At 41.9% G+C, this 25,798-nt stretch overlaps 1 protein-coding gene across 6 annotated transcripts in view; it reads right to left on the reverse strand.

The window, feature by feature from the left end:
* Nucleotides 1-25,798, reverse strand: part of PALLD (palladin, cytoskeletal associated protein) — a 187,812-nt gene that overhangs the window by 48,863 nt on the left and 113,151 nt on the right. For 5 of the 6 annotated variants that reach the window (XM_075611686.1, XM_075611678.1, XM_075611697.1 and 2 more), the window contains 4 exons: nt 16,315-17,007; nt 4,970-5,105; nt 2,133-2,234; nt 1,198-1,248 (listed from right to left, as the gene is read on the reverse strand). In XM_075611686.1, the coding sequence (XP_075467801.1) occupies nt 1,198-1,248; nt 2,133-2,234; nt 4,970-5,105; nt 16,315-17,007 (982 nt within the window). The remainder of the gene's footprint in view (nt 1-1,197; nt 1,249-2,132; nt 2,235-4,969; nt 5,106-16,314; nt 17,008-25,798) is intronic. The other variant, XM_075611669.1, reaches the window with a different exon arrangement.

Genomic DNA, 25,798 nt, shown 5'->3' on the forward strand with positions numbered 1-25,798 from the left:
AATTGGTTGTTATACTGGAACTGCACCTTTACAGGATGAATCACTACAGGTGGGTAATTGTTCTTGTACATAAAGGCATTTAGTGAAAGCAAACAAAACATTGCAGTCATGCAATTATTACAGGTACTTTTTATAGAATGCATTACATTTTCTTGCATTCTTGCTGTGCATATTTTAATTAACCCTTCCACTGCCCCGAGGGACCAACACTATTGACTGTTCCTCCCTACAAATATGCTCTTTTTATTTTCTATACGCAGAAAGAGAATGCTAAAGCTTTGTCTTGTCGAGCATTGTTTAGCTATATATATATATATATATATATATATAAAGACTTGTGTTTCCAAACCGAAATGCATTGTGTTCCCAATTTATTTACTTACCTGGAGTCATTACATTGGTATGTCATTATTCCTGTTCCCTCACATTCAACGCACGCATGACGTCTTAATATTTGTGTGTGTTTGTGTGGGGGGGGGAGGGTTGTGTTAAATATGTACATAAATGCGTCAAAAGTTAATGGAACCCAAATAAAAAGGACACCAATGATGAGGATAGTCATTGTTTCCTCTCGCCATTAATCAAATGCACGGTGCATCAATCACGTAACATGATGACAGAAGAAGTGTCAGCAGAGGGACTATGTTTCTACATATGGATGCACTAAGAAATGTCTGTGCTCTGTGTATCTGTCTGCTACGCCAATAACAACTTGAAGAACAAAATAGACACATTTACGTCGCACAAAAGTGGCGCATGTTTCTAGTTTAAGAATATATATTATTTACATGTGTGCGGGACAGGCAACATCTGCGCTCCATCTCTTACTCAATCTCCTCGTTTTATACATTGGCACATGGAAATGCACAAACCTTGCTATACTTTTGCCCATCTGTTATACTTCAAAATCCCTTATAGCGACCCTTCACACACAGCATCCCAAACATGTTCAAATGTCACACAAACACGGAAGTTCCACGCGGTGCGGGTAATTCTATAGAGCCGGAAGCGGCTGTTTGAGACGTTTGCGGCCCAGTACCGCGCACTGACATCAATAGTGGTTTTCAGCCAAGCGTCCACTTCGGAGTGTATAGAATAACCCGCTATATTGTAGTTGTGTAATGAGAGAGAGTAAAGGAGCAGACAGGCAAGAATATTTTAGCAAAGAACAAAAAGAAAGATAGAAAAAAAAGTAACCTTTTGAGCATCAAGAGGACTCGCTACGGAAGCATCAAGAGAGGAAACTTCCTGCAAAGGTAGAAAAGAAGATGAAAGTTGATAGCACGGAAATAATCCTGATATCATTAGGTAGGTGGTTTACTGGATGTGATTTCATGGAGTAAGCAAATGAGCATGAGTCATGTTAACAGCAATGCACAAAAGCCCCATTCATTTGGCATTGTTGTCTTAATATCATTTCTAGAGACTACAGCACTGCACTCAGGCTGTTGGCTGTGATCGGGTGAAAGACCAGGCCATTAATGGAGCTTGTCTCTATATCAGCAATGATGTAGAAAGGTAAACAAGCAAAACACAGGCTCAACTCAGAGAAAGAAGCAGCTGGATGAAGCAGCATTTTCTTCATTGTAGGACATGAGATTTAAGAGAATATGTTTGAGGCCTGAATTAGCTTCCAGAGAAAATAGGAACTAAAGATCAAGTAAAGGAATACAGGGAAATGCCTCTTTTGTTTTAAATAGGAAAGTCTCCTGCCATATAACCACAGCTAGCACTTTGTTCCTGAGATACTAATGTTTAAGTTATTCCCCCCTCTTGATTTACAAGATGTCCTTAGACAGTTTAACAACTGGGTTATCCAGAACTAATGTCATTATTGTTCCATGGGCACATTCCAAAAACAATATAGGGAGTGACTGACTCACTGGCAAGTTGTGTTTTTTTTTTCCTTTTTTAAACAAGGGAGGGAAAGCAATTAGGTGCAAAATGATCACCTAAATCGTGGGGTTGCCAGAGTGACCTGTACGGATTTATTCTTTGAGTAGTGTGGATGGCTGTTGAACTTGACCTATCAGATAAGGCACATTTGTGATATGAATGTGACAGATAAGATGTAAACTTTTTTTTTGCAAGGGTGTTGGTTCAGCAAGAGATATTGAATGAACAGCACGTACCTGTGCATTCATATCCTCATCCTGTTCCTGAAGGTTAAAGACTGTTGCAGCATTGTCCGCTCCAAGCAACCGACGAGCCATTTTCTCCTCATAGGTCAACTTCTAAGCACACAAAAAAAAGATACAGGGAAACTAAGCAAACATGTCAAGTTTTGTAGATCTTATTCGCTTTTCCTGCTAAATGCTCTTAGCTTAGCTATATATGTATGTACCATAATGTTAAAGCATTTATGGGTAGAGTCACTAAGGTCCGTTGTTGTACGGGTTAACGCACCCGATTCAGCATTAATTCCTATTCAAGTCAATGGCTGTCAGCACAATATCGGGGGAGATACAATGCAACAGCCCTTAGTGAATCTCAAACATTTTGTTCTAACTACCCCCCCTCCCCCACAAATACTTTCTATTAATCCTTTAGGTGCCGTTTAACGTAGCTACTATTTCACAGGGTCTGGCACTCCAAGGGTCCCATGATGTTACAGCTATGTAATAATCTACCTGCCCGTTTTGTCCAGGAAAAGATCACGTTCTGAACATAATCTTACAAGAAGAGGAATGATGCCGTCCCGTCATCGGCGTCAGAGCGATCATGTCATTGTAAGTGCCAGGGGGGCGGTGGCACTCCGCTGCTGTGGACCCTCCAGCACACAAATGGTTAAATGGGCAATCCCTCCGAGGACCAAAATGAACTAATTCCAGTGGCATGTTCAAGAGGTCTTATTTCGGTTATCGATGCCTTTTTTTACCCACATCTGAAAGCTATTAGTACTGTATTTGTCATTTATTTTTTAAAGTTAGACTTGGGAGGGATTTGATGTCCTCTGGCTGCTCCTTTTGTGTGATGTCACTGTGTGATCAGCCAGATTTCCACCTCAACATCTCTCCTTAACTTTATTAGTTCTCCGATAAGGACAGGATGGGGTAAGGGTCAATAAAACACTTGATTGACAAATATTTTTCCATTCAGAGGCTTCTAAAAAATTAAACTGGCCAACGATGTAGGATTGCCCCTTTAAGTAAGGCTGTATATTCCAATGTCTTCCATTTGATTTTTTTACCTTCTTAAAACTAAACAAAAAGATTTTGTTTTAAAAAAAGAAAAATTATACTGTATATACAAAATGCCTTAGAGTGTTCTTACTACGGTTACTAGTGATTTTGTCAATTCAAATCAGTTACTTCATAACATTGCATCTCAGGTAAAATGCAAGCCGTGTATTATAATAAATAACAGTGCATTTTAATTTTGTTTATATTTATATTTATTGCACTTATATTTTATATTTTATTGCACCATGACCATGGAACCTGGAAAAATATCTGTTATATTTTCAGCCCATGCAATATCGTCTGTACATATCATCCACTAATATGGCACGTGTCATATTTAAAATTAACAATAAATTCCAGAAGGTATATTCTGGGGCTCAACAAGAAAATTATATTTTCTTCAGAATCAGTAATAGTCAATACTATGTTTGAGCTAAATACCTCAGATTGTAAGTCACACGCACTAACCTATTTTTTTTTTTAATTTACGAAAATCCCTACAGACCTAAGAATTTTAGTTTTAAGGATTGCCATGGTGTCAGTCTATGGTTTGCTATTTCTTCTCCCAGTTTATCAGGGCCCAGGACTGAACTCATGACCTGACATCTGACATCACTTGACATCTGGGGGGGAAAGGTGAGCATTGAAAGCGGTTGGACTCAGTTGTTGTGTGGGTACCACCTGGGCTCATTCAGAGTGAGGAAGCCTGGTGGAGGAGGGAGGCCCAGCTGACTAAAACCCAGAAATCAGGGCATGACTTCTGGGGGTTGGATGACCAGGCACTCTTCCTCCTCTGGTGACCCAGCTCCCAGAATCCTCTTCTTGTCTTATCCTTATGTAGACTAAAAATAAAGCTTCATCTGATTCTGTTCTGTCACCCTGCTCTTTTTCAGACAACTATACATTTCAAGGAAATTTAAAAAGCTTAGAGGAAAATTGGGAGTGACCTTGACAAACGTTCTTTCAAAATCTTTTAAACAGAATGAATCTCACCTTTTATGAATAATATTATTGTCATTAAATGACAACATGTACAGTACATACTATTTAGCTCATATTCAAAACGGAGGTAAAATGTTGTCAAGATCACAGTTCACCATAGTGACTCCTATTAACATCATATATACAAACACGAGTTAAACCTCCCTTACTGTTTTTGTAACTACAACAATTCAAATAACCTTTAATGTGTATATATTTAACTCCTTAACTACTGGGCACACTTATGAAGTGTTCTTTTAACAACAAAAGCTTGACAAAAACCACCTCATTGCTTATTTTAATTAGCACTAGCAATGATTTTCTTTCTGTTCCACATCTCAGGGAAACCAGTAAATTCCACCATTAAGATATGATAGGTAAAACAGGTGTAATGTTCTGTACCATGGTGATGATAAAATGCGAAGGAATCAGATCAGTTGCCATCTCTACTACCCCTTTTACTGCCCACAACATTCCCATTACCACAGTGGGAAAATGCTCCACGTTCCCCTTCAGGTTGATCTTGGGGACAGCGATGGTGACTGCTTCATTCTACACGAGTTAAATTATTTAGAACCAGATCAAGGAAGCAATCTTCCAAGTGTGAGCTGAACAGCAGCACCATGAATCAAGCCCCATGTGAAACATAGTAATAAGAAGAAAAGCCTACCGGCATTGCTTTGACTAATGATGAACGCACACCAGAAGTGGCAATAACAGGGCCCTTATTTATAATATAACTTAAAACAGCCTGAGAAAGTTAGCCCTCCAAAGTCCCCCATTATGTTATTCTAATGTTAGAATACCGGCTGTCCATTGTTCAGAAACTCCTCTTTGAAACGAAGCTTTCTCTCCAGGTCTTGTATCACTGCATCTTTTGTCCCCTGTATCTCTTCGTCTGATGCTATCCTGGCCGTCCTGCTCGACTTCTTTGGGAATCCTCTGTCAGAGCAAAGAGACACAGAATATTTAGCACTACAGTGTTGTGTTATTCCTGTTCAGCTTTTATCTTATACACTAGGGGTGGCCAACTCCAGTCCTCTAGGGCCACCAACAGGTCTGGATTTCTGGATATCCCTGCTTCAGCAAAGGTGACTCAATCAGTCCCTGCATCAGCAAAGGTGGCTCAATCAGTCTCTGCTTCAACACAGGTGGCTCAATCAGTCCCTGCTTCAGCACAGGTGGCCCAATCAGCGGCTCAGTCGAAGTTGAGCCACCTGTGCTGAAGCAAGGATATCCTGAAAACCTGAACCATTGGTGGGCTTTGAGGACTGAAGTTGGACACCCCTGATATACACAGTGCTTTGCAATTCAAATGTTCCACAATGTCAAATGCAGGGAAACAGAGAAAAAACACACCGCGATGTGCACATTGACCTGTAAGAAAAGCGCGCGAGTTAGAGGGGTAAACGATAGCGTGTAATTTTTTGACTTGGCAGTTCTATTTTTACATTTTTTGGGTGACTAAGCAGGGAAACGCCAAACATTCAAATGTAAACTAAAGTTTCTGATCGAGGGATGCATGCAATTAAACTGCTATTATCACTGTTACAGGTCACAGCAATTTGATCTGCCATTTTCTATTATTATTATGCTGCTCAGAAAATTACTTTTGCTTAAACATCCAAATTTCCCCCAGGGGGGCTTCTTAATTAAGTTCTCCAGGAGCAATGCTCATTTCCCAATCAGGGAATGCACAGTGACTCATTCTCCAGTTTCCTTGAACAAACCCTAGTTTCTCGTAATAAAAGAGAACATTCCCTTTGCTGCCAGATCAGATGCCAAACACAAGGCTTTGCGAGAGATACATACTGCTCTACCTGTATTCTCTCTGTAAAGGAGCAATCCAAGCTTGCAAATTGTTTTGCACATTTGTTTTTATATATAGCATTGAAGCAAGGGGTCTCAGTAGCTGAACCCCATTAATTTCAGCTCTGGGGACCCCCTACTTCCGGAGATACCTCCGAAGTAGATGCCGGTAGCCGCTCCGGCTGAGCAAGCTGGGCTTCAAAGTTTAAAGCTCCCGCATCACATGGGCCAATAAGATGCTGCACCGATGATGTCTCGGATTCCTATTGGCCCGCAGGGCCTGAGACCTTAAGCAGCAGACATATTGTGAACCCTAGAAGCCGAAGAGAGCTTCAACCGGCACCAAATTCGGAGGTAAGTATCTCCGGAAGCAGGGGGTCACCGGAGCTGAAATTAACAGGGTACAGCTCCAGAGACCCCCTGCTTCAATCTTATATTTTAAAAAAAAAATGTACCTTGCAAAACAAATTGCAGGCTTGGATTAACAGGCAGAACTGATTCATTTATCCAGAGGAACTAAAAGTAATAATATGTACATACTCAACTAATCTAAATTTAACTGGTTAAGTCAAGGTGAAAATATATTTTATAATTTGGTCCAACCATCAATTTTGCCATGAAATGCAATTTCCCCTTAAATATTATGGAAAAGAGGCAGTTTAACTGAAGTCACACAAACATTTTTACCATCTTTTGAGTTAAGATTTCATGTTTTTGGTAATAACAACAATACAATTGACTTTTTCCCAAGAGACTTATATTTTTCCCGGTGCATCTGTCATCAATTTTCTCCTCCCTACCCCGACCCTTTGATAATACAATTGAATTGTGTATGCCCATGTCCAGAACACAGGCATGGGCTAATCAGCACACTGTAACACAGAAGGGAGAGCAGGAAGGAAAGAGTCTGTGCTCAACCTTCAGGTGGCCATCAGAACACATGTATTAAGAACAACATTTAAGATTCATTGAAAATGTTAAATATTCACTGCCCCAACTATGAATACATAGCAGCTCTTTCAAGTAGTTGTTTCTTATTTTACAAAAGTAATTATTTATGTAATTGTTGAAACAGTTTAAAAAAACAAGACACATTACTTTAAATTTCCATATAAACATCAGTTTCTAGTTTAACATTTTTTACAGAGATAATTTACATCTTTCTGACATGTTTTTGTTTTTTTGTGTGTGTGTTATAAACATTACATAGATACATGGGAAATGAAGTCCGGTGAATCACATACTTGGGAATTTACATCACCAGAACAGCAACTCTTGCACATGTGTTTGGTCCATTGTGACCTGACGAGTTATACTCTAAAACATTCTGAAATGTATTCCAAACATGGGACCAGATTTGGAATGAAGAGTCGTGTTTGGATTGTGCATATATTTTTCCTGCAGCCTTCTCACAAAACATACAAAAACAAGTAAATATCACAAGTATAATGTGAAATAGCAACTAAATGAGACTTAAGAAGATATAATAAAATATTGATGGGTGTTTCAATTTCTTAAAACATTCTTCCAGATATAAGCCATTAAAATGTCACTGCCATTGGTTTATCTTGACTCAGCAGCATTGAAGATACAATATTGATACTGTATATGTCTCCTTCTAACAACTGAGTTAGCAGGACGGCCTTCGCCCATTATAAATTCACACAGATAGCATTAGCCAATGGTTTATCATCTGCTCTATCGATCCTCCACTGCTAATGACTGTCCTGCATGAATAAAATGGCCAGTTTTAGAAAAAGCTGTCAGTAGAATACAGGTCATCACGTTCAAGAACTGCTTATATAGAACCTGTAGTGCAAATTCAACATGGGTAACTGACCCATCCAGATTAGGGGACGCATGTAACCCACGTGTCCATAGCATCTAACTGTGACGTAGCTTGGATCACTCATAAAACCATCAACAACCTGCCTATTCCTATACCAGATAAGGGTCAGGTTTTCTACTGAATGATTACTTGTGGGGCATTAACCATCATTGTACAATTCTTTCAAATTTAGCTTCAAACTTTCTACATTTCAGAAGTTCTCCTCCTTGGGGTAGGACTCCAACACAGCTCTTTATTCACATACAGTACATGTTTTAGCATTTACCTATTACTATCAAACATAACACATATTTGCAGTGTTCGACAAACCTACACATTTGCACGCCCCGGGCGAGTGGATTTAACATCGTGGCGAGCTCCTATTGGCCCAAGCAGCACACGTGTGGTACTAGGTGGCGAGTAGATTTTTTGGTGATTTGTCGACCACTGCATATTTGTAAGTGAAAGGGCAACGTAAATATTTGACGACAAAGCAGGTAGGATAAATTCAGATCATGCTGGGAGAACAAGGAATTCTGCGGATAGGATGTTAATGTAAAACTACCATATCCCTGCATGTTAAGTGGAACCATTTGCAAAGCAAACCTAGAAGATAAATTGACAGCTCTGGCATGTAACTAGTGTCTACTATAGACATTTTTTCTTAATTTGGCTGCTTTTTGTATATCAGACTTACATTCTTTTACAGTCTGTCAAATTGTGTTTCTCACTTTCAAAACTGGGTCATTAAAAACTTATTGCGAAAGAGTAACCCGACTCTGGCTTTGAAGAGCAAGCTTCGTATACCAGTTTCTAGTCAGCTCAAGCTCCTGGCACATCAGCCAATTTGCATCCTTACCATGTATTTCAAATGAAAGCATGAATTTTGGGGGGACTTTAATGCCTAGATGCGCACTGAGAACAAACGTCTTCTGTCTGACGATTTTGAAATACAGGACGTAGAAAGCACAAAGCTACAGCTACAGAGGTTTTAGATGCAGCAAAGGGTTTCAAGACATTTACAGTAACTTTAAATATTTGTAAACCAAACAAGCCAAAGCCACTCAGAAGCATTCTGAAACTGCCCCAAAACGAAAACACTGGCTCCTGCAACATATTGTAAGGTCTTTTAAATGTATGTCCTGTTAACTGATGTATGTTTGGTAATGTTTAAAAATGTAGGCCCAGAAACCATAATCCCGGTATAGACCTTATCTTTTCTTCAGTTATGGTAATGTTGCTGTATTTGTTATTATGTAAAATTCCCAATATTGACTATTTTTAGCAAATAATATATATTTTTTACATTTTATAACAAATTATACAGTTAGATGAAGTTGCTATGAGTTGGAAAAAATAATAATAATAATCCTCCTCACACCAAACATTTTAATTCTGTACGGACAACAAAGCCAATTCCGAAATTATCAGTGGAGCAACAGCGACCTCTCCAAAGATGATGCTGGTCATGTCTGTCCCTTTTGCACAAATCTCATATGAATTGCAAATCCATCCACGGCAGTGCTAATCTCGCAACCGATTTTAAATTGCAGTAGTTCTTTTGTCATCAATCATCAGCTGACCCAACTCCTACACCGCCTTCAGCCCTCTGTGACCTAATTATTCATTCAAGTTATATGTTTCTCAAGCTCATCAACTTATTTGGCTTAATACCAGGACAATATAATTTAAGGCCCGGGTCACATTTTGGAACTCTTTATCCCTAATCTACCCAGCATCCCATCTGTATTCTATGGAATATGTATTGGCCTTTTATCCCTGTCGCTATATGTCTCTTAAATGATCCTAAAGTACGATCAAGCATTATCTTGCAGTCACTTATGCCTGCCAGCCTTCTATCATGACAATGATGTATTACTTAATCAAGCTATTAATAAAAAGCATCCAGAAATCTAATCTGCCAATTCAAAAATGCCACCTTCCAATTCAAGGCCCACTATTCCATCAACTCTCCGATCTCCTTGCTATTTGAACTTTTTTCGAGCCTGCAACTCACCAGATTATAACAGCAGCAATTCACGGAGGGTGTTTCAAATGATATATTTCTAACTCAGCATCAGAAATCTGCCTTGAATTGACATGTTTTACCTTTTAATTCCCAGGAGGAGAGCTAATCTTTTCAGCCATGGATCCCCTGAGGTTTCCTCTACAGGGGTGTTTTCCTGAAAGATGTCTCCCCCTCTTTTTGGTCCCACCCGCTTGCACGACAGGCCAACGTTACTTCATATTCCCTATCCTTATTCCTTAGGGCACCCACACAATTGTAAGGCTAAGCCTGTAATTGTGGGAGAAACTGTAGGCCCCTCCAACAAATGCCTGCCCCTGACCTTGGTCTGTTCATGGCCAGTGATCACCACCCTCTACTCCTCGATTTAAAAATCTATACCTCTAGGGTGCATCCTCTTTGATGCCTAATCCACTCCTAAAATCCGGCCAATGTTACTTAATAATCCTTATTCTGTAGGGCTCACCCAGACCGGAAGAATCCCCACCCACGGGATTTTGATGCCTGAGACACTTGAAGGCTCTTTGAAGATCACAAAATTACTACTAGATTATACGATGGACACTTTAGATTACTGCAGCCAAATGCAGATTGCACAGAATGTTTTATTTAAAATGTGTTGCTCATTACAGGCTCACGTTATATTGCTATCATTTCTTCATTTTTGTCTCTTTTCTAAAATATCCAGCCAATCCCTTTCTACTAGTTTGTATTGTTAAAAAACAAAGGTGGCGACAGGTCACCTATGTCCCTAAAATTCTTATTCACTGGTAACAATACTACATCAGTGTTTCATTTTTACCCCCATAAAAATCACGGGATAGTTTATTGATGCATATGTTTGCATTTTGGAATTTTGGAATACTGGGCATATGGTGTAGGGGAACGGATGGTTTCTTCATTTCCCAATTTTCTTTATGCTGTTTTAAAGTCTGTCAGCAAACCTTGTCTCTTTGATCTTTACTACACAGTTCCATTATCATAAACCATAGAAATCTGAACAGTTTTATATCAGGATGTAAGACACTATAAGAATCTGCAGTCAATCTCCTATACATACCTTGCTCCAAAGTAGATAATAGGCCTTTTTGTCCATTACAGTGTGTTTTGGGGGGTGGGAGGGTTAATGAGGGGGGGTTGTTGGGTGGCCATTGCAAGCCAATTAATGGATTAAAGGCTAGACTTTTATTTTCTAGTAATGCATTTTTTATAGTAATGTATTTGAGTGTATTGCACTGTATTGATTATTTGAATGGGCAAAGGCGCTATTAATTATCTTTGGCTAATAGCACTTTTTCCCATTCCTGTGTGGTGTTGGTGGTAGAGGGGGTGGATGAAGGGGGTAGTTGCCCCGGGGAGGGTGATTAGGCCTTGCGATGGGGGTTAACCCGTCATTAATTTAGCGGTTGTATCCGCAAAGGTAAGGGAGGGGTTAATCTCTCTCTGGAGGCCTAATCACCCTCCCTGGGGTAACTATAACCTTCACCCACCTTCTCTACCTCCAACAAACCGGGTAGTGGCGGTTAACCCCTTCATTGCCGTAGCAGTTAGCCACTAAGGTAATGCAGCTCTTCTTTTATTTTAATGACATGTTACTGAAGCAGGGGGTCTCTGGGCATGAACCCCATTAATTTCAGGTCCAGGGACCCCCTGCTTCCCAAGGTACAGGCCCCATTATGGGGTGCCGGTATCTCCTGCAAGTTTAGTTCTTCCGCATCACGTGATGCGGGACATTTAAACTTGCAGGCCTGAAATGAATGGGGCTCAGGTCCAAAGACCCCCTGCTTCAATACTATGTTACTACAATTAAAAAAGTAAGAGCTGTGCAGGGACCTGCAGCTCTCTCAGCGCGGCTCTTACAGACTGGAGGCAGATCGCACGGGCAGAACTCTGAAACTGCTACAGTAGGTCAATCAGTTTGGCATTTTCCTACCAAACGGTATCTGGCCTGCGAGAAATCTTTCTGAATACCGTGATAACACAAATGTCAGAGCGTGAGGCAGGTGCATGCCAGACCAATCTATATGGCAGCGAGCTTATCGGAGCTACCTGAATAGGCCCCTTAGTGCTCTTAAAATAAATTTGCCTTCATTTTAATAAGTGGATGTATGGAGCAGCATACACTAAGAAAAAGGTTCCTGAATACAGATATGATAATGTTGGGCAGCGAATTCTCTTATTTTTCCATCATGGTCTCTTTGGTTTAGCCATTAAACCTCAGATATGAAATGGTGCCAACATAATGAATCGAGCTACTTTTCAGTCTCCCTGTTTAAAAAGTGGATTAATCAAAGAACACAATAGAATTGAAAGGGCTGGGATTTGTCTTTCAGACGTTTAAAGCTGCTTCTTTGTTTTGGAATGATTAATATTGTGTCATTATTTTTGAATGCTCTTTACTGATTTGAGTATAGGTGTTTCCAATGTATAAAAGTGTTTTTTTTTTTTTTTTAATGCAGCAACCTAAGACAAACGCTGTCAAGAGTGACTGTTCTTTTCAGGAATGACTAGTCACAGTGGCAGGGCACACACGTGCGACGGAAATTCTATGCTTTCCAAGATTTATTTCTTTAATTGTGGTTTCAAATGTATATAAAATAGTTGCCGTTCTGATTATTCTTCTGTGTCAGTTTCATTTCTTATGGCTGGTATAGTTACAAATAAAAAGGCATATTTGTTTTATACTTGTCACTGATGCTTACATGCGTCACATACACTTATCAGTGATATATATCTTCCTAGCCATGAAATTCTAGATGACCAAAAGAAGTGTTTTGGAAGTTCTGGACCAAAAAATGCCTTTCCAATTCAATGGTTACTAAGTTACTAAAATAATGAGATTCCATTTAAGCCTTAGAGGCTACTACTACTGTAATATTCAGATGCATGAAACGGCATTCAAATGAGTGACATTCATTCTCAATAAATGCGATTTCACAAACCAATATCTAAGGTGTGAAGCTCAAACCAAGCTCTGAAATCGCTATAGATTTCCTTATAGCAAGTTCCTGGGAAAATGTATTACTCCAACATCTACTGGATGTATAGGATGTACAGGTTGTCAATTCAGTAAGTAGAGTGGGCACAGCAAACACTACACACATATAGATCGGATAAAGGTACAAGCAACTGGGAATCACCTGGGGCAGGCACTGGTATTTTGTGGGGCTTTAATGCAGGATACAAATATTTGGATCCCCTTTCTGTACCCAGTTTTTCAAAAGCTATGTGTTCTAAAAAAAACTGGAAAACTGATTTGAAATAAAGTTGTGTTTTCTAAATAAATTTAAAAAAAAGTGAAATGAACAGAATGTCTGGAAAGAAAGCAAAGTATCATTACTAAATCCTCTGCCGGCGAGGAAATGTAGCTCCGTCTGCAATGAGCTGTGTGGAGGAAATCTCAGAGTGAATCATTAAGTGAAAACTAGGTTATGGGTACTAAAAATAAAGAAAGAAAGTATTGTGCTCCAATAAAATCAGATTTTGTAAGAGTTAAGAGGGAGTGGGCCTTATGTTTAAAGCATCAAAACAGGTGAAATCTTACTGTACGTTTTTTTAATAATTTCTGTATTATTAGATAATAATTACTATTTTTATTTTATTTTTTTAATTCAACTTTTCATGCCATTTTTTAATGAGTTTTAAAGCATCCTTTGATTTCTATAGCAGGTTTGAACTCGCCTCCCAAGCAGTGCAAGATCTTTGCAACACTTTCCTGTTTGTGATCATTTGTTGCCAAACTTCCCAGCAGTTTGAGCAGCAACTGTAAGAACAGATAATGTTATACCTTAGTATTATAAAGATACATTGTAGCTGCTGTGTTACACTGACTGAAGGTTTGATTGAAACCAAAAGACAGCAATTATGTTGGGCACACAATCAGGATTTTTACAGATTTATAACAAGAGCACCAAATGATTGCCAGCTTAGGTAAGAATGTAGATTTATACATTGCCACATGCTTTACAAATACAAATTAGGAGGAAAAAAAAAGGGAGGGGGGTGTATATAGTATTGCTGCTTAAATTCACCAGAAGGCTTCAGTGTTTGACAGTGCAAGTTCCTGATGATCTCTAGCAAGTTCAATATACCATGAAGAAGTCTTCGTCTGCGGAGTAACAATTAAGCTCCACTATTTGAATGGGTGAAATTTTTTGCAAGCAAGCAGAAGACATCTTCAGAATGTACACTAAATAGTGGCTTCTCTGCTTCATTTAGCAAAATATTTGACTGCAAATTTGTGTCTCCAACTCAATATAATGTGAAAACGATTTAGGTCCCATTTATTTGTATATAGCTCAATTTTTCTCCAGCAATAAGAAAACAGTTTCGCAGCATATTGAATAGAGGGCTTAATGTACCAATATTCCCAGGGCCGGCCCATCCATTAGGTGAACCTAGGCGGTCGCTTGGACGCAAATGTCCTAGGGGCGCAGTGGGAACGGAGTGGCACAGGAGTCAGGGAACGGCAGTAGAAGACAATGTAATCGGAGCAGGAGCACAGGAGACAGCAGGGGAGTTATGCGCTCTAACGCCGGAAGTCAGGCGCCAGTCAACTTCCGGTGTTACAGCGCGTACCTCCCGTGCTGTCTCCTATGCTCCTGTTCCGATCGGATGTCTTTGTCTGCCACAGCCAAGCCACCGCCGCCCGCTGTCTCAACGCCTTCCCTCCGCTGACATCGTCTTTTACTGCTGCTCTGCTCCCCGACTCCTGTGCCGCTCCGCTCCCGCTGTGCCGCCGCCAAGCCTGGTAAGTGACAGGGGGGTGGGGGGGGGGCGCAAATGTTACATTTCGCCTAGGGCGCATGAAACCCTTGCGCTGGAACTGAATATTACACAATGTAGAACACTTTGTATAAAGTCAGTGCAATAAAAAACAAAACTTTTTATTGCTCATTATGCAACGCTATGTCTCCGGCACAAAGTCTTCTATAAATCCTATCATTTCTCTATTTAACTTTGTAAGTGAAACCCTGTGGCTGCAGCATGCCTCATAACGTAAATAATAATACTGAGAAAACCATACAAAGTAATTCCATCCAGTACTGGGGGGCCTTCTAAATGAATACAATACCCTGAATTAATTATACTTAGATTTACTAGACAGATTGTAAACTATCTGTGGAGGGATTACACAATTACATTATTTCATTGCATAAATACCACAAATAAAGACGCCACTCAGGTAAATTATGCGGGCACCACAAAACTGGGGATACATCCTCCAAAAATGTACTGTAAAAACTGTTTCCTAAGCGATGTTAAGAGGAAACATACAGAATGAAAAAAAAAAAAAACGATCCTCATAGAAGCACTCAAGGAATATCTAAAAGTGGCAACAACCTGCCATACGATATTTCCCATGGTTGATTCCAATTCAAAAGTGTCAATACATCTACCCTATAATAGGGGGGTTAAAACAATACACTGTCAAAAAAACAGGTGGCATCATACTATACATGTAATAATATGCAGACTAAATAACAATAATAATAATAATAATAATAATATATCTCACTAACCATAGATGGAATAAAACATGTCCCAACTCAATGAAAAAAAGCGTAGAGAAAAATGCTCCCGACTCCATTTTGAGACAATCATCCTACATTCTGCGTCATAGGACTGTGGCACCCAGGATGTTTATTGTAATTATATTTGAGATTAATCTGTGGACTCATCCATTATTACCTACAGGTGCTCTTCCGTCTTTCTCTGTGCTTTTTTTCTTTTATTGAGTTGGGGCATGTTTTATTTATCTATCAGTAGTGAGATCATGTACTCTGCATATTATTACACCCAACGTATGGCGCCAGCTGTTAGTTGCCTGGCGAGTCATGGTGTATATTTCTTTCACCGTCGTATTCACACACTATCATAGGGTATACATATTGGTGCATTTTAATTGCAGTCAATTATGCTTATGGATCGTTTTCTCTCTTTTTATTTAATTGTTTCATTAATGACTGTATGACTTATGACGTATGATTTATGACTCTTGCCAACATATTGATGTTACTGTAGTGCCGACAATTATTCTAAAACAAATCAGGGGCAATCACCAAAAAGACCCAGGTACATGCTGGGTACATGCTGGGTACATGCTGGGTACATGCTGGAACATTTCACACATTTTTGCAGACAGACTAATGGCCCTTCGGATTAACAGCGGGGGTCCCTGGCAGTCCCATTCAAACTGAATGGGACTGTCAGGAACCCCTGCTGTGTTAATCCGATGGGCCATTAGTCTCTGCAGAAAAGTCACTGAAATGTTGCAGCATGTACCCAGCATGTACCCAGCATGTACCCAGCATGTACCTGGGTCTTGTTGGTGATAAACCCATATTTTCCAAGGCAAGTTTAAGGCAAGTGTTAGAATACTCGTTGGCGCACCTGTATATACTGTATCCGTTACGTGAGTGTTGTATCACACTTTGTGAAGTAAAGCATCGGCATTACACACGTTGAATAAAAAAAAAGATACTTACGGAGGCATAACACCTTTTGGAAGACCAAGCTCATTAAAAGAAATAGGTGAAGGCTGCGATGGCAACATGGAGCTGAGGAAGGCCGCAGGACTGTGGCTGGAACCAGGAGGTCTCCCAGTTGGTGAAGGGTATGGGCTGTATATAGGAGAGGGGACAGAAACTGGGAGGGGTGGAGGAGGGGGTGGTAGAGGAAATAAATCGGACGCACAATAGTTTGCAGTCGGACTAATGACTGGAGGTGGGGGAGGTGGCGGGGACGATGAGGTTGGAGACCAAAACTGTTCCCCTTCTTGGGCAAACGGCTGAGAGAAAGGAGGCACTGGAACCCTGCCAAATAGTTTTTGAGGTGTTGAGGGTGACATTGGGGATGGGAGACTAGACGTAGATGAACCAGAGGACAGAGACACATAGCCTGAGGCAGGGCTCATGTTCTGGGCCGCAATAAACTGTTTAGGCCGAGCATAGTTGAACGAGCTTGCTGGCTGCATGGCAGGAGAACTGTGGGAGTTGAGGATGCTCATTGGCACTTGGGAAGTAGAGAATTGACTGGCCTCCAGCTCCTGCAAGGAAGGAGGAAGAGGGAAGGATGGAGACGGCGGCGAGTTTTGTTGAAGGATGGCTTGTTGCTGCCAGACGGCCACCTCTTGTTCCTGACGGATTTGGTTCTGCAGTTGCTGTATTGTCTTAGAATCCCTGGACAAAGAAGAAATAATAAAACTATCATTAGTGGGAATAAAAAACACTCTGGACACTGAACACAGAAAGATACATAGCATTTAAACTGCTTTCATGTGGGCCATGTGTGTAACTAAGGAAAGAATGCAGCATTTTCTAAACAAGCAGTGGAGTTTCAATGCAGCCCTGATCAAATGTACAATGGCAGCCGTGGTTAATAAGCAACACATATTACAGCTGATCTTCCCTCACATAACATGTAGCAGAGAATAATAAAATACAGAATATTAAGGGCAGGGTAAAGGTAATAATGAAACATGTTTTTATGACTCATTATTACTTGTGTTCAAAAGTGGAAGCACAGAGGTCTTAAAAATAGTTTTAACAGGGAAATGTATTGAAATATTCCCAGTGAAATTGAGCAAAATGGGCTTAAAGCCTCCTGGCTGGATTAGCAAAAACACTTCCCTATTAAAACATAAAACATTTCCAGGCCGAGTGCTAACATTACTGAATGCAGCATTCCAAGAAGTAATCAGGGCCTGTTTCACTCCCCCAGGAAACCCTTCGGAGCATGATATGAGGGTCACTGATAAAGACTGCATGATGAACCGTCAAAAGATCATACATTATGATTCTGTCTGCACTGCACAGGGGCTCTCTTAAAAGAAACATGTACTGTATGTGCTGTATCTACTGAATAACGTTTGTCAATTCTAAACAACTCAAAGTTGTTTAAAGATTACAATCCAGTCGAAAAACTGAGCAAATTGGGCAAAAATATGCTTTAATAATTATTTTTGGGGCCATTTTGTCTCATAGTTTAGGAAAACATTTGTACGGCAATCATAACTCTCCTGGTGCCCAGGGCCGACAAGAGGGGGGGAGAAAGGGCACTGGCGACCCGGGCCCGTGGGTCAGGGGGCCCCGGTCGGGCACCAGTAATAATAATAAAAAAAAAACCCTCGCTGCACCTGGCGCCGGTATCCTGTTGCCAGCGCCGGAAGTACGTTAAGCTTGAGAGGGAGGCCCGGCGTGCGCGGGAGCAGCAGCGTGAGACAGGTGGAGCGGGGCTGGCGGCAATTGCTGTGGCAAGCCGCCGGGCCCTTCACAGCCCTGCCACCTCCCCTCCCGCAGCCACCGGGCCGTCACGGGACCCCCCCTCCCGCCGCATCGGGCAAAACCGCCGCCCCCTTCCCACTCCCCTTCCACCATTGCCACCCCTCCGCACACGCCCTGCAGACGCGGGACACCCCAGTACAGCCCACCCCTGCAGCATCGCCCCCCGCAGCATCGGCCTCCCCCCCAGCACCCAGGCCCCCCCCCTGCTGGTAAGTCTGATTTATATATATATGTATTGGGGGGGTTGGGGTGATTTTTATATGTATTGGAGGTTTGGGGTAATTTTTATATGTATTGGGGGGTTTGGGGTAATTTATATATGTATTGGGGGGTTGGGGTAATTTTTATATGTATTGGGGGGTTGGGGTAATTTTTATATGTATTGGGGGGGTTGGGGTAATTTTTATATGAATTGGGGGGGGTTGGGGTAATTTTTATATGTATTGGGGGGGTTGGGGTAATTTTTATATGTATCGGGGGGGTTGGGGTAATTTTTGTATGTGTGTATATATATATATATATAAATATATATATTATATTATATACACACACATTCCCAGTAAGATCTATCTATCTTACTGGGAATGTGTGTGTATGTATATATATATATATATATATATATATATAGAGAAGAAATGACCTAGGCGCAAATAAGCCAGGAAAGAAACAAAGAGAAAAATATCATAGGGCAGTATGTCTGTTACTTTCAGAGTTAAGGTGGTAAGGTATACACTTACACTTAATCAGCCAAATAAAAGCCTTTAATCCACCACTGGGATTCAGGAACACTGCTGCTGGGATTTCTTTGCTGTTTGCATGGATCTCAGACTCTCCACGACTGCTGCTTGCTTCAGGGGTCACCTTTTCATCTGTAGCTGCGTGTCTCCTTAGCATGGGATATAGCTCACCAGGGAGGGGGGGGGGGGGGGGAAGGGGAAGAGGGACAATGGAACAAAAATAGTATAAAACCTTTTATTGTAAAAAACTATCTAAAAAATAACAAACAGTATCTCACTCACATGGTGTGAAATAATTTCAAGCAGTTGAGAGTTTCAATTGAGTCTCTCACACTCGTAGAGTAAGCTGTCCGGTCCACTGCACTGCTGCTAGCCTGGTTTACTTCCGCGTCACGTGCTCCGGCTCCAATTCTCGCGAGACTTCGACCTCCAATGACGTCACAGCGCTATCTCCACTCCGTTCTGCAGCGCGTCTCACTCTGCTCGGTTTGCAATGCCTGCAATGACTGTCATTGCAGGCATTGCAAACCGAGCAGAGTGAGACGCGCTGCAGAACGGAGTGGAGATAGCGCTGTGACGTCATTGGAGGTCGAAGTCTCGCGAGAATTGGAGCCGGAGCACGTGACGCGGAAGTAAACCAGGCTAGCAGCAGTGCAGTGGACTGGACAGCTTACTCTACGAGTGTGAGAGACTCAATTGAAACTCTCAACTGCTTGAAATTATTTCACACCATGTGAGTGAGATACTGTTTGTTATTTTTTAGATAGTTTTTTACAATAAAAGGTTTTATACTATTTTTGTTCCATTGTCCCTCTTCCCCTTCCCCCCCCCCCCCCCCCCTCCCTGGTGAGCTATATCCCATGCTAAGGAGACACGCAGCTACAGATGAAAAGGTGACCCCTGAAGCAAGCAGCAGTCGTGGAGAGTCTGAGATCCATGCAAACAGCAAAGAAATCCCAGCAGCAGTGTTCCTGAATCCCAGTGGTGGATTAAAGGCTTTTATTTGGCTGATTAAGTGTAAGTGTATACCTTACCACCTTAACTCTGAAAGTAACAGACATACTGCCCTATGATATTTTTCTCTTTGTTTCTTTCCTGGCTTATTTGCGCCTAGGTCATTTCTTCTCTACATTATCCATTGCGGCAAGTGTGGAGCCGCAGACCTAATTGGCTGCATTCAAGCAAGAATAGATTGTAAGGTATAACACCTCCTGTTTGACTGATTGGCAAGGGGTAGTTAATATTTTTACTACTACAACCCCACTAAGTGTTTGGAATTTGCGCTGATTGTATTCTGTTTTTTCTATATATATATATATATATATATATATATATATATATATATATATATATATATATATATATATACACAGTATATGTATGTATGTATGTATGTATTGGGTAGGTGGGGTTTTTGTATGCATTTGGGGGGGGTTGTACATATTTGGGGGTGGGAAGTTTTTTGCATTGGGGAGTGGGAAATTTTTTGGTATATATCTTGTGGGGGGAATTGTGTGTAGGGGGGGCGGAATGAGTGAGCGTGGGGTAATTGACGGAGGGAGAGGACAGAGGGGGTGAGTGAGGAAAAGAGGGAGTAAGAGTGAGAAGCAGGGGAGAGAAATACATGCGAGGCGGAGCGTGAGATGGGGTGAGAAGCAGGGGAGAGAAATACATGCGAGGTGGAGCGTGAGATGGGGTGAGACGGAAGGGAGAGAAATACATGGGATGGAGGAGGAAAGAGGGGGCTCGTGAGGTGTGAAATGGGGGGGGGGGAGTGGCGGGAAATACCGCCGACACGGGGGGGGGGCTGCTCAAAATGTTTGTCCCGGGCCCCACGATTTCTGTTGGCGCCCCTGTTGGTGCCCATCAGTTAAGATGACTGCTTTAACCAGCTTGACAGATGCCGGCTTAGCCAGACCCGGTTCTTTTCGTCTAACCCTCGTATATATAAAAAAACAGAGAATGAGAACTGAAAATGGTAATTAGGATCAGTTGGCTACTACCGTCAACTCCCCCCAACAAATCAAGAACGCCCACTGTGTACTATTTTATATGTTCTGTCCTATACATTTTGAGCAAGAACATAATTAAAAACATATTCCCCAAGGCACAGATATATACAGTTATAAAATGTAGCCTACAAATCAGTATGGCATGGTATGCATCCATCAGTCTTTCTTCTACACGTTGATATTGTTTTTTAATCTGAACAAGACGGTTTTACTCTTGCAAACTTATTAAAAAAATGTCTAAAACGCCCTACAATATAAGTATTGAAGCATTTATTCCTGAATTTGTTTTACATTGAAAAGCAGTAACATGGAAGGGGGCAGAAGTCTAGTAAAACATACTGAGGCACCGCAGAGCCTAAAAAGGCAGTGTAGTTTCTCATTTGGTTTGTGACAGCTTATACTTTTATCAGTAGAAGAACAAGCAGCTGAGCTGATGCCCATTTTCCTTTTTTGTTAGTTTATCTGTCCAAAGGAAATGAAGTTAATGTTTGTTTCAAAAGAACCAGCTGTAGAGCGATTTCTATAGAACTAGCTGTACCCGGCGTAACATACACCGATCTAGGAGATCTGAAAGGTTATTCATTAAACATGGCTGTGTTTTCACCCCTTCCTGTATTGCCTTGCTGGCTCTCCTCCCCTCCCTCCTCCATCATGCCCTGCTCCTCTTTGCACTCCCTGCCTAACTGTGTCTGCTCCTCTATGTGCACACTACCAGGGTTGGTGCAAGGGAATTCGGCACCCTAGGCGAACCTGCAGCCATGCGCCCCCCCCCCCCCCCCAACTTTCAGATTTTTAAACAATGTTCTCCCTCAGCCCCCACTCCTCTTCCTTTCTCGTCTCACCCCCTCCTCCTCTCACCCCTCCTTCTCCTCTTCCCCTCACCATCTCCTCCTATTCCTCTCACCCCCTCCTCCACCTCTCACCCCTCCTTCTCCTCTTCCTCTCCCTCCTCCTCCTCCTCTTCCTCGCTCACCCCTTCTCCTCTTCTCTCACCCTCCTTCTCCTCTCACCCACTCTTTCACTTCTTCCTCTCACCCCATCCTTCTCCTCTTACCCCTCCTCTTCCTCTTTAACCCTCCTTCTCCTCTTTCTCACCCCCCTCATTCGCCTATTTCTCATCCCCCTCATTCTCCTATTTCTCTCTCAACCCCTCCTTCTACTCTTCCTCTCAACCTCTTCTTCTCCTCTTCCTCGCTCATCCCCTCCTTCTGTCACCCCCTTCCTTCTCCTCTCCCTCTCTCACACCTCCAATTTTGCGAATAAGTGATTCTCCTGTAGTCATTGGAGTACCTGTTTGACATGGCTCAGGTATTCACGTGCGGTTTTGAAGAACCCCCTTATCCTTCTACTCTTCCTCTCTCATCCCCTCCTTCTCCTCTTCTACTCTCTCCCTCTCCTTCTCCTCTTCTTCTCTCACACCCTCCTTCTCCTCTCACACCCTCCTTCTCCTCTTCTTCTCTCACACCCTCCTTCTCCTCTTCTTCTCTCACACCCTCCTTCTCCTCTTCTTCTCTCACACCCTCCTTCTCCTCTTCTTCTCTCACACCCTCCTTCGCCTCTTCTACTCTCTCATCCCCTCCTCCTCCTCTTCTTCTCTCAAACCCTCCTTCTCCTCTCACACCCTCCTTCTCCTCTTCTTCTCTCACACCCTCCTTCTCCTCTTCTTCTCTCACACCCTCCTTCTCCTCTTCTTCTCTCACACCCTCCTTCTCCTCTTCTTCTCTCACACCCTCCTTCTCCTCTTCTACTCTCTCATCCCCTCCTTCTCCTCTTCTTCTCTCACACCCTCCTTCTCCTCTTCTCTCACACCTTCCTTCTCCTCTTCTTCTCTCACACCCTCCTTCTCATCTTCTACTCTCTCCCTCTCCTTCTCTTCTTCTCTCATACCCTCCTTCTCCTCTCACACCCTCCTTCTCCTCTTCTCTCACACCCTCCTTCTCCTCTTCTTCTCTCACACCCTCCTTCTCCTCTTCTACTCTCTCCCCCTCCTTCTCTTCCTCTCACTCCCTCCTTCTCCCCTTACACCCTCCTCCTCTTACACCCTCCTTCTCCTCTTACACCCTCCTTCTCCTCTCACACCCTCCTTCTCCTCTTCTCTCACACCCTCCTTCTCCTCTTCTCTCACACCCTCCTTCTCCTCTTCTCTCACACCCTCCTTCTCCTCTTCTACTCTCTCCCCCTCCTTCTCTTCCTCTCACTCCCTCCTTCTCCCCTTACACCCTCCTCCTCTTACACCCTCCTTCTCCTCTTACACCCTCCTTCTCCTCTACCTCTCTCACCCCTTTCTCCACCTCTCTCCTTGATAAAGTGCGTTTGCGCACGAAACACGTAGGAGGGTTGCTTTACCTGGGTTTTTAAATGCTGATCTAATAAAATCGTTTGTAGTTTTCCACTTGACCCACTCTCCTTTGGCTGTGCATCATGTTCTTTGCTTTTTTGCTTATGTCCACCTCTCACCTACCTGGCTTCGGTGGAGCAGTGCAGTAGAGGCGGAAAATGTCAGGTGGCAGCGGGAGCAGAGGACGGAGAACGGCAGGAGCAGAGCAGAGCAGCAAAGCAGGAAGATGGTGGTGGGAAAAGAGGACTAAGGACCGCAGTAGCAGAACAAAACGGCACAGCACGGCCGGGGAGGAACTGTGCTGTAGCAGCAGCAGCAGACACTTAGGTCAGTGAAGACTTATGGGTAGGACCGGTCAGGGATATTAAGTTGTTCAAAATGCAGAATAAAGTGCAAAGTTTGTTGTGAAGAAGTGCCAGTCTTATTACGTTAAAAGTTCAGTCTTTTTAAACAGGGTTTCCTAGGAACCCTTGGGTTCCCTGCGCATCCTTAAAGGGTTATTTGAAAATTGTACCAAATACAGAAGAATTTGCAATGCATTTGATCTCAGACGCGCTATTAGAGAGGGTTGGGGTTCCTTATAATGCATCTGATCTCAGACGCACTATTAGAGAGGGTTGGGGTTACACAGAATTTCACAATATAATTATAGGGTTCCTTAATCAAAAACAGGTTGGAAACAACAGAAGTAGTTAATCAAAATACTTATGCAAAACTGGACACGTCGAGCAGGTATTTGCATCAGTGTATGCCTACTTAGCATACCCAAACCAAAACAGCTGATTGGAATGAGCCGAGCCCCAGTGTATGACAAGGGGACCCGCTGACATATAAACTCCATGTGATAGTCGCCTGAGAGCAGCCCGACACACCCCTGTAAGAGTGATGCTGAAATAGTTTTGTCATTTTATCTATGAATTGTTGGTGATTATATATTGTGATATATTGTGTATTGATTTATATTGATATGAATTTCTCCTGTGGGTATGACATTGAAACAAAATATATTATTTCTTGGGTATATAACAAATACATTTAATATTTTGAGAATAATTCCCCCCCCCCCCATCTTTTTATATCAATTTGTATCCATTGGAGGTGGAGTGTGCCAATTACACACTCCATAGCTTGGGGTTGTGCTTTTGGAGAATGTATTTGGGTGTCTGAGCACTGCCTAGTTATGGGTACACCCCCATTAAAAATATCTAGAGCAGATTTTATTTAAATATATATTAAAGTTACACTTATTCTTGAATCAGCCCCATTATTAATGTAGGAGCTCTGTGATTTTTGGACATATTTGAAACACAGCCTTCTGCCATAAGATACATTCCAACGCTGGAAGACACTTTATGGACCATTCAAGAATATGGGCTTAAGCGAGCGTCCCAACGTTGGGAGATGTCACTAGGCAGAGCACATGGTGTGCAATAGCATCCAAATTTATGTACATGCTCTTGAAAATGGAAGACATTTGACAACTGCAACAATAAATATTTCAGGAAAACGTTCCTAGTGCAACAACCCATGCATTCTGTACACTGTAGCTACACATTTACATTTCTGGAATTCAAGAATGATCTCCATTCACCCGAAAATACTGTAGTTGTAACCAGGAGAAGTAAAAAAAATGTTTTGGAATGCTGAAGAACACCGTATCATCTTTACAGGCAAGTATGTGCATTTAATCTTTTTTTACTTTATCCTGCTGGGTATTTAGTCATCTGGAGACTGGTACCAGAAATGTTATGTATGAAATCTGAGCACGACGAGGGGGTTCTTGCCCTCTACATTTTCCTACCAGGGAATTGGTTTTGCATCTGTAGACTGCATAACAGTGCATGAGAAGTGTCTATTCCACTGAACCCAAGCTTTACATTTGTTCTCTGCTATCCAACAATGAATCATATCATGTAGAACCACTGACTGTGCGGAGATCTGCAGGGACTCGTATAAATCGTTACAATTTATTCCCATTGCTGGGAATCTTTGCTATTTATATCAGCATTTCTGCAGTGCTTTAAGTTTCCAGATGTGGAGAGGCTTGTGGTTGATTTATAACATTGAATCCTATTGTTGTTACTCCGCAGTTTCCATCTTATGACTGTTTTTTTCCCCATATGTGTCAGTCCAGTAGGTCAAGACTCATGTCTTTGGACCCTGTTGTGGTCACGACTATGCTTTTGATGGTGGTATTGTTCATGGGGAAAAAAAACAAGACTTCGGCATGTGAACTCTTTTATATCATAGAAATACATACAAGGGTCCAAGGTGCGGGGTATCACATCCAATTTGGAAGTAACCAAGATAATTCAAGTCAATAGCAGCTACCACCAAAATCGGGTGCGATACCCTGCATCACACTTTGGTGACTCCCGGCCAAAATATGATGGTATGGGGGGGGGGGGGTAGAGAGTACCACTACTTACTTTCCAAATCCAGGGTACTACTACTTTTATATGTACACATTTATATTTATTTTGTTTAAAGATACATGATTTACTTATAAAGACTCTCTCCCTTTTCTGTGTAATAAGCAAAAATACTGTATAAATATTTCTGTATTCCGACTGGAGAGCATCACCGCAATGTTCAGAGCA

Source organism: Ascaphus truei, chromosome 1 (genome assembly GCF_040206685.1).
Source record: "Ascaphus truei isolate aAscTru1 chromosome 1, aAscTru1.hap1, whole genome shotgun sequence".
NCBI classification, from domain to species: domain Eukaryota; kingdom Metazoa; phylum Chordata; class Amphibia; order Anura; family Ascaphidae; genus Ascaphus; species Ascaphus truei.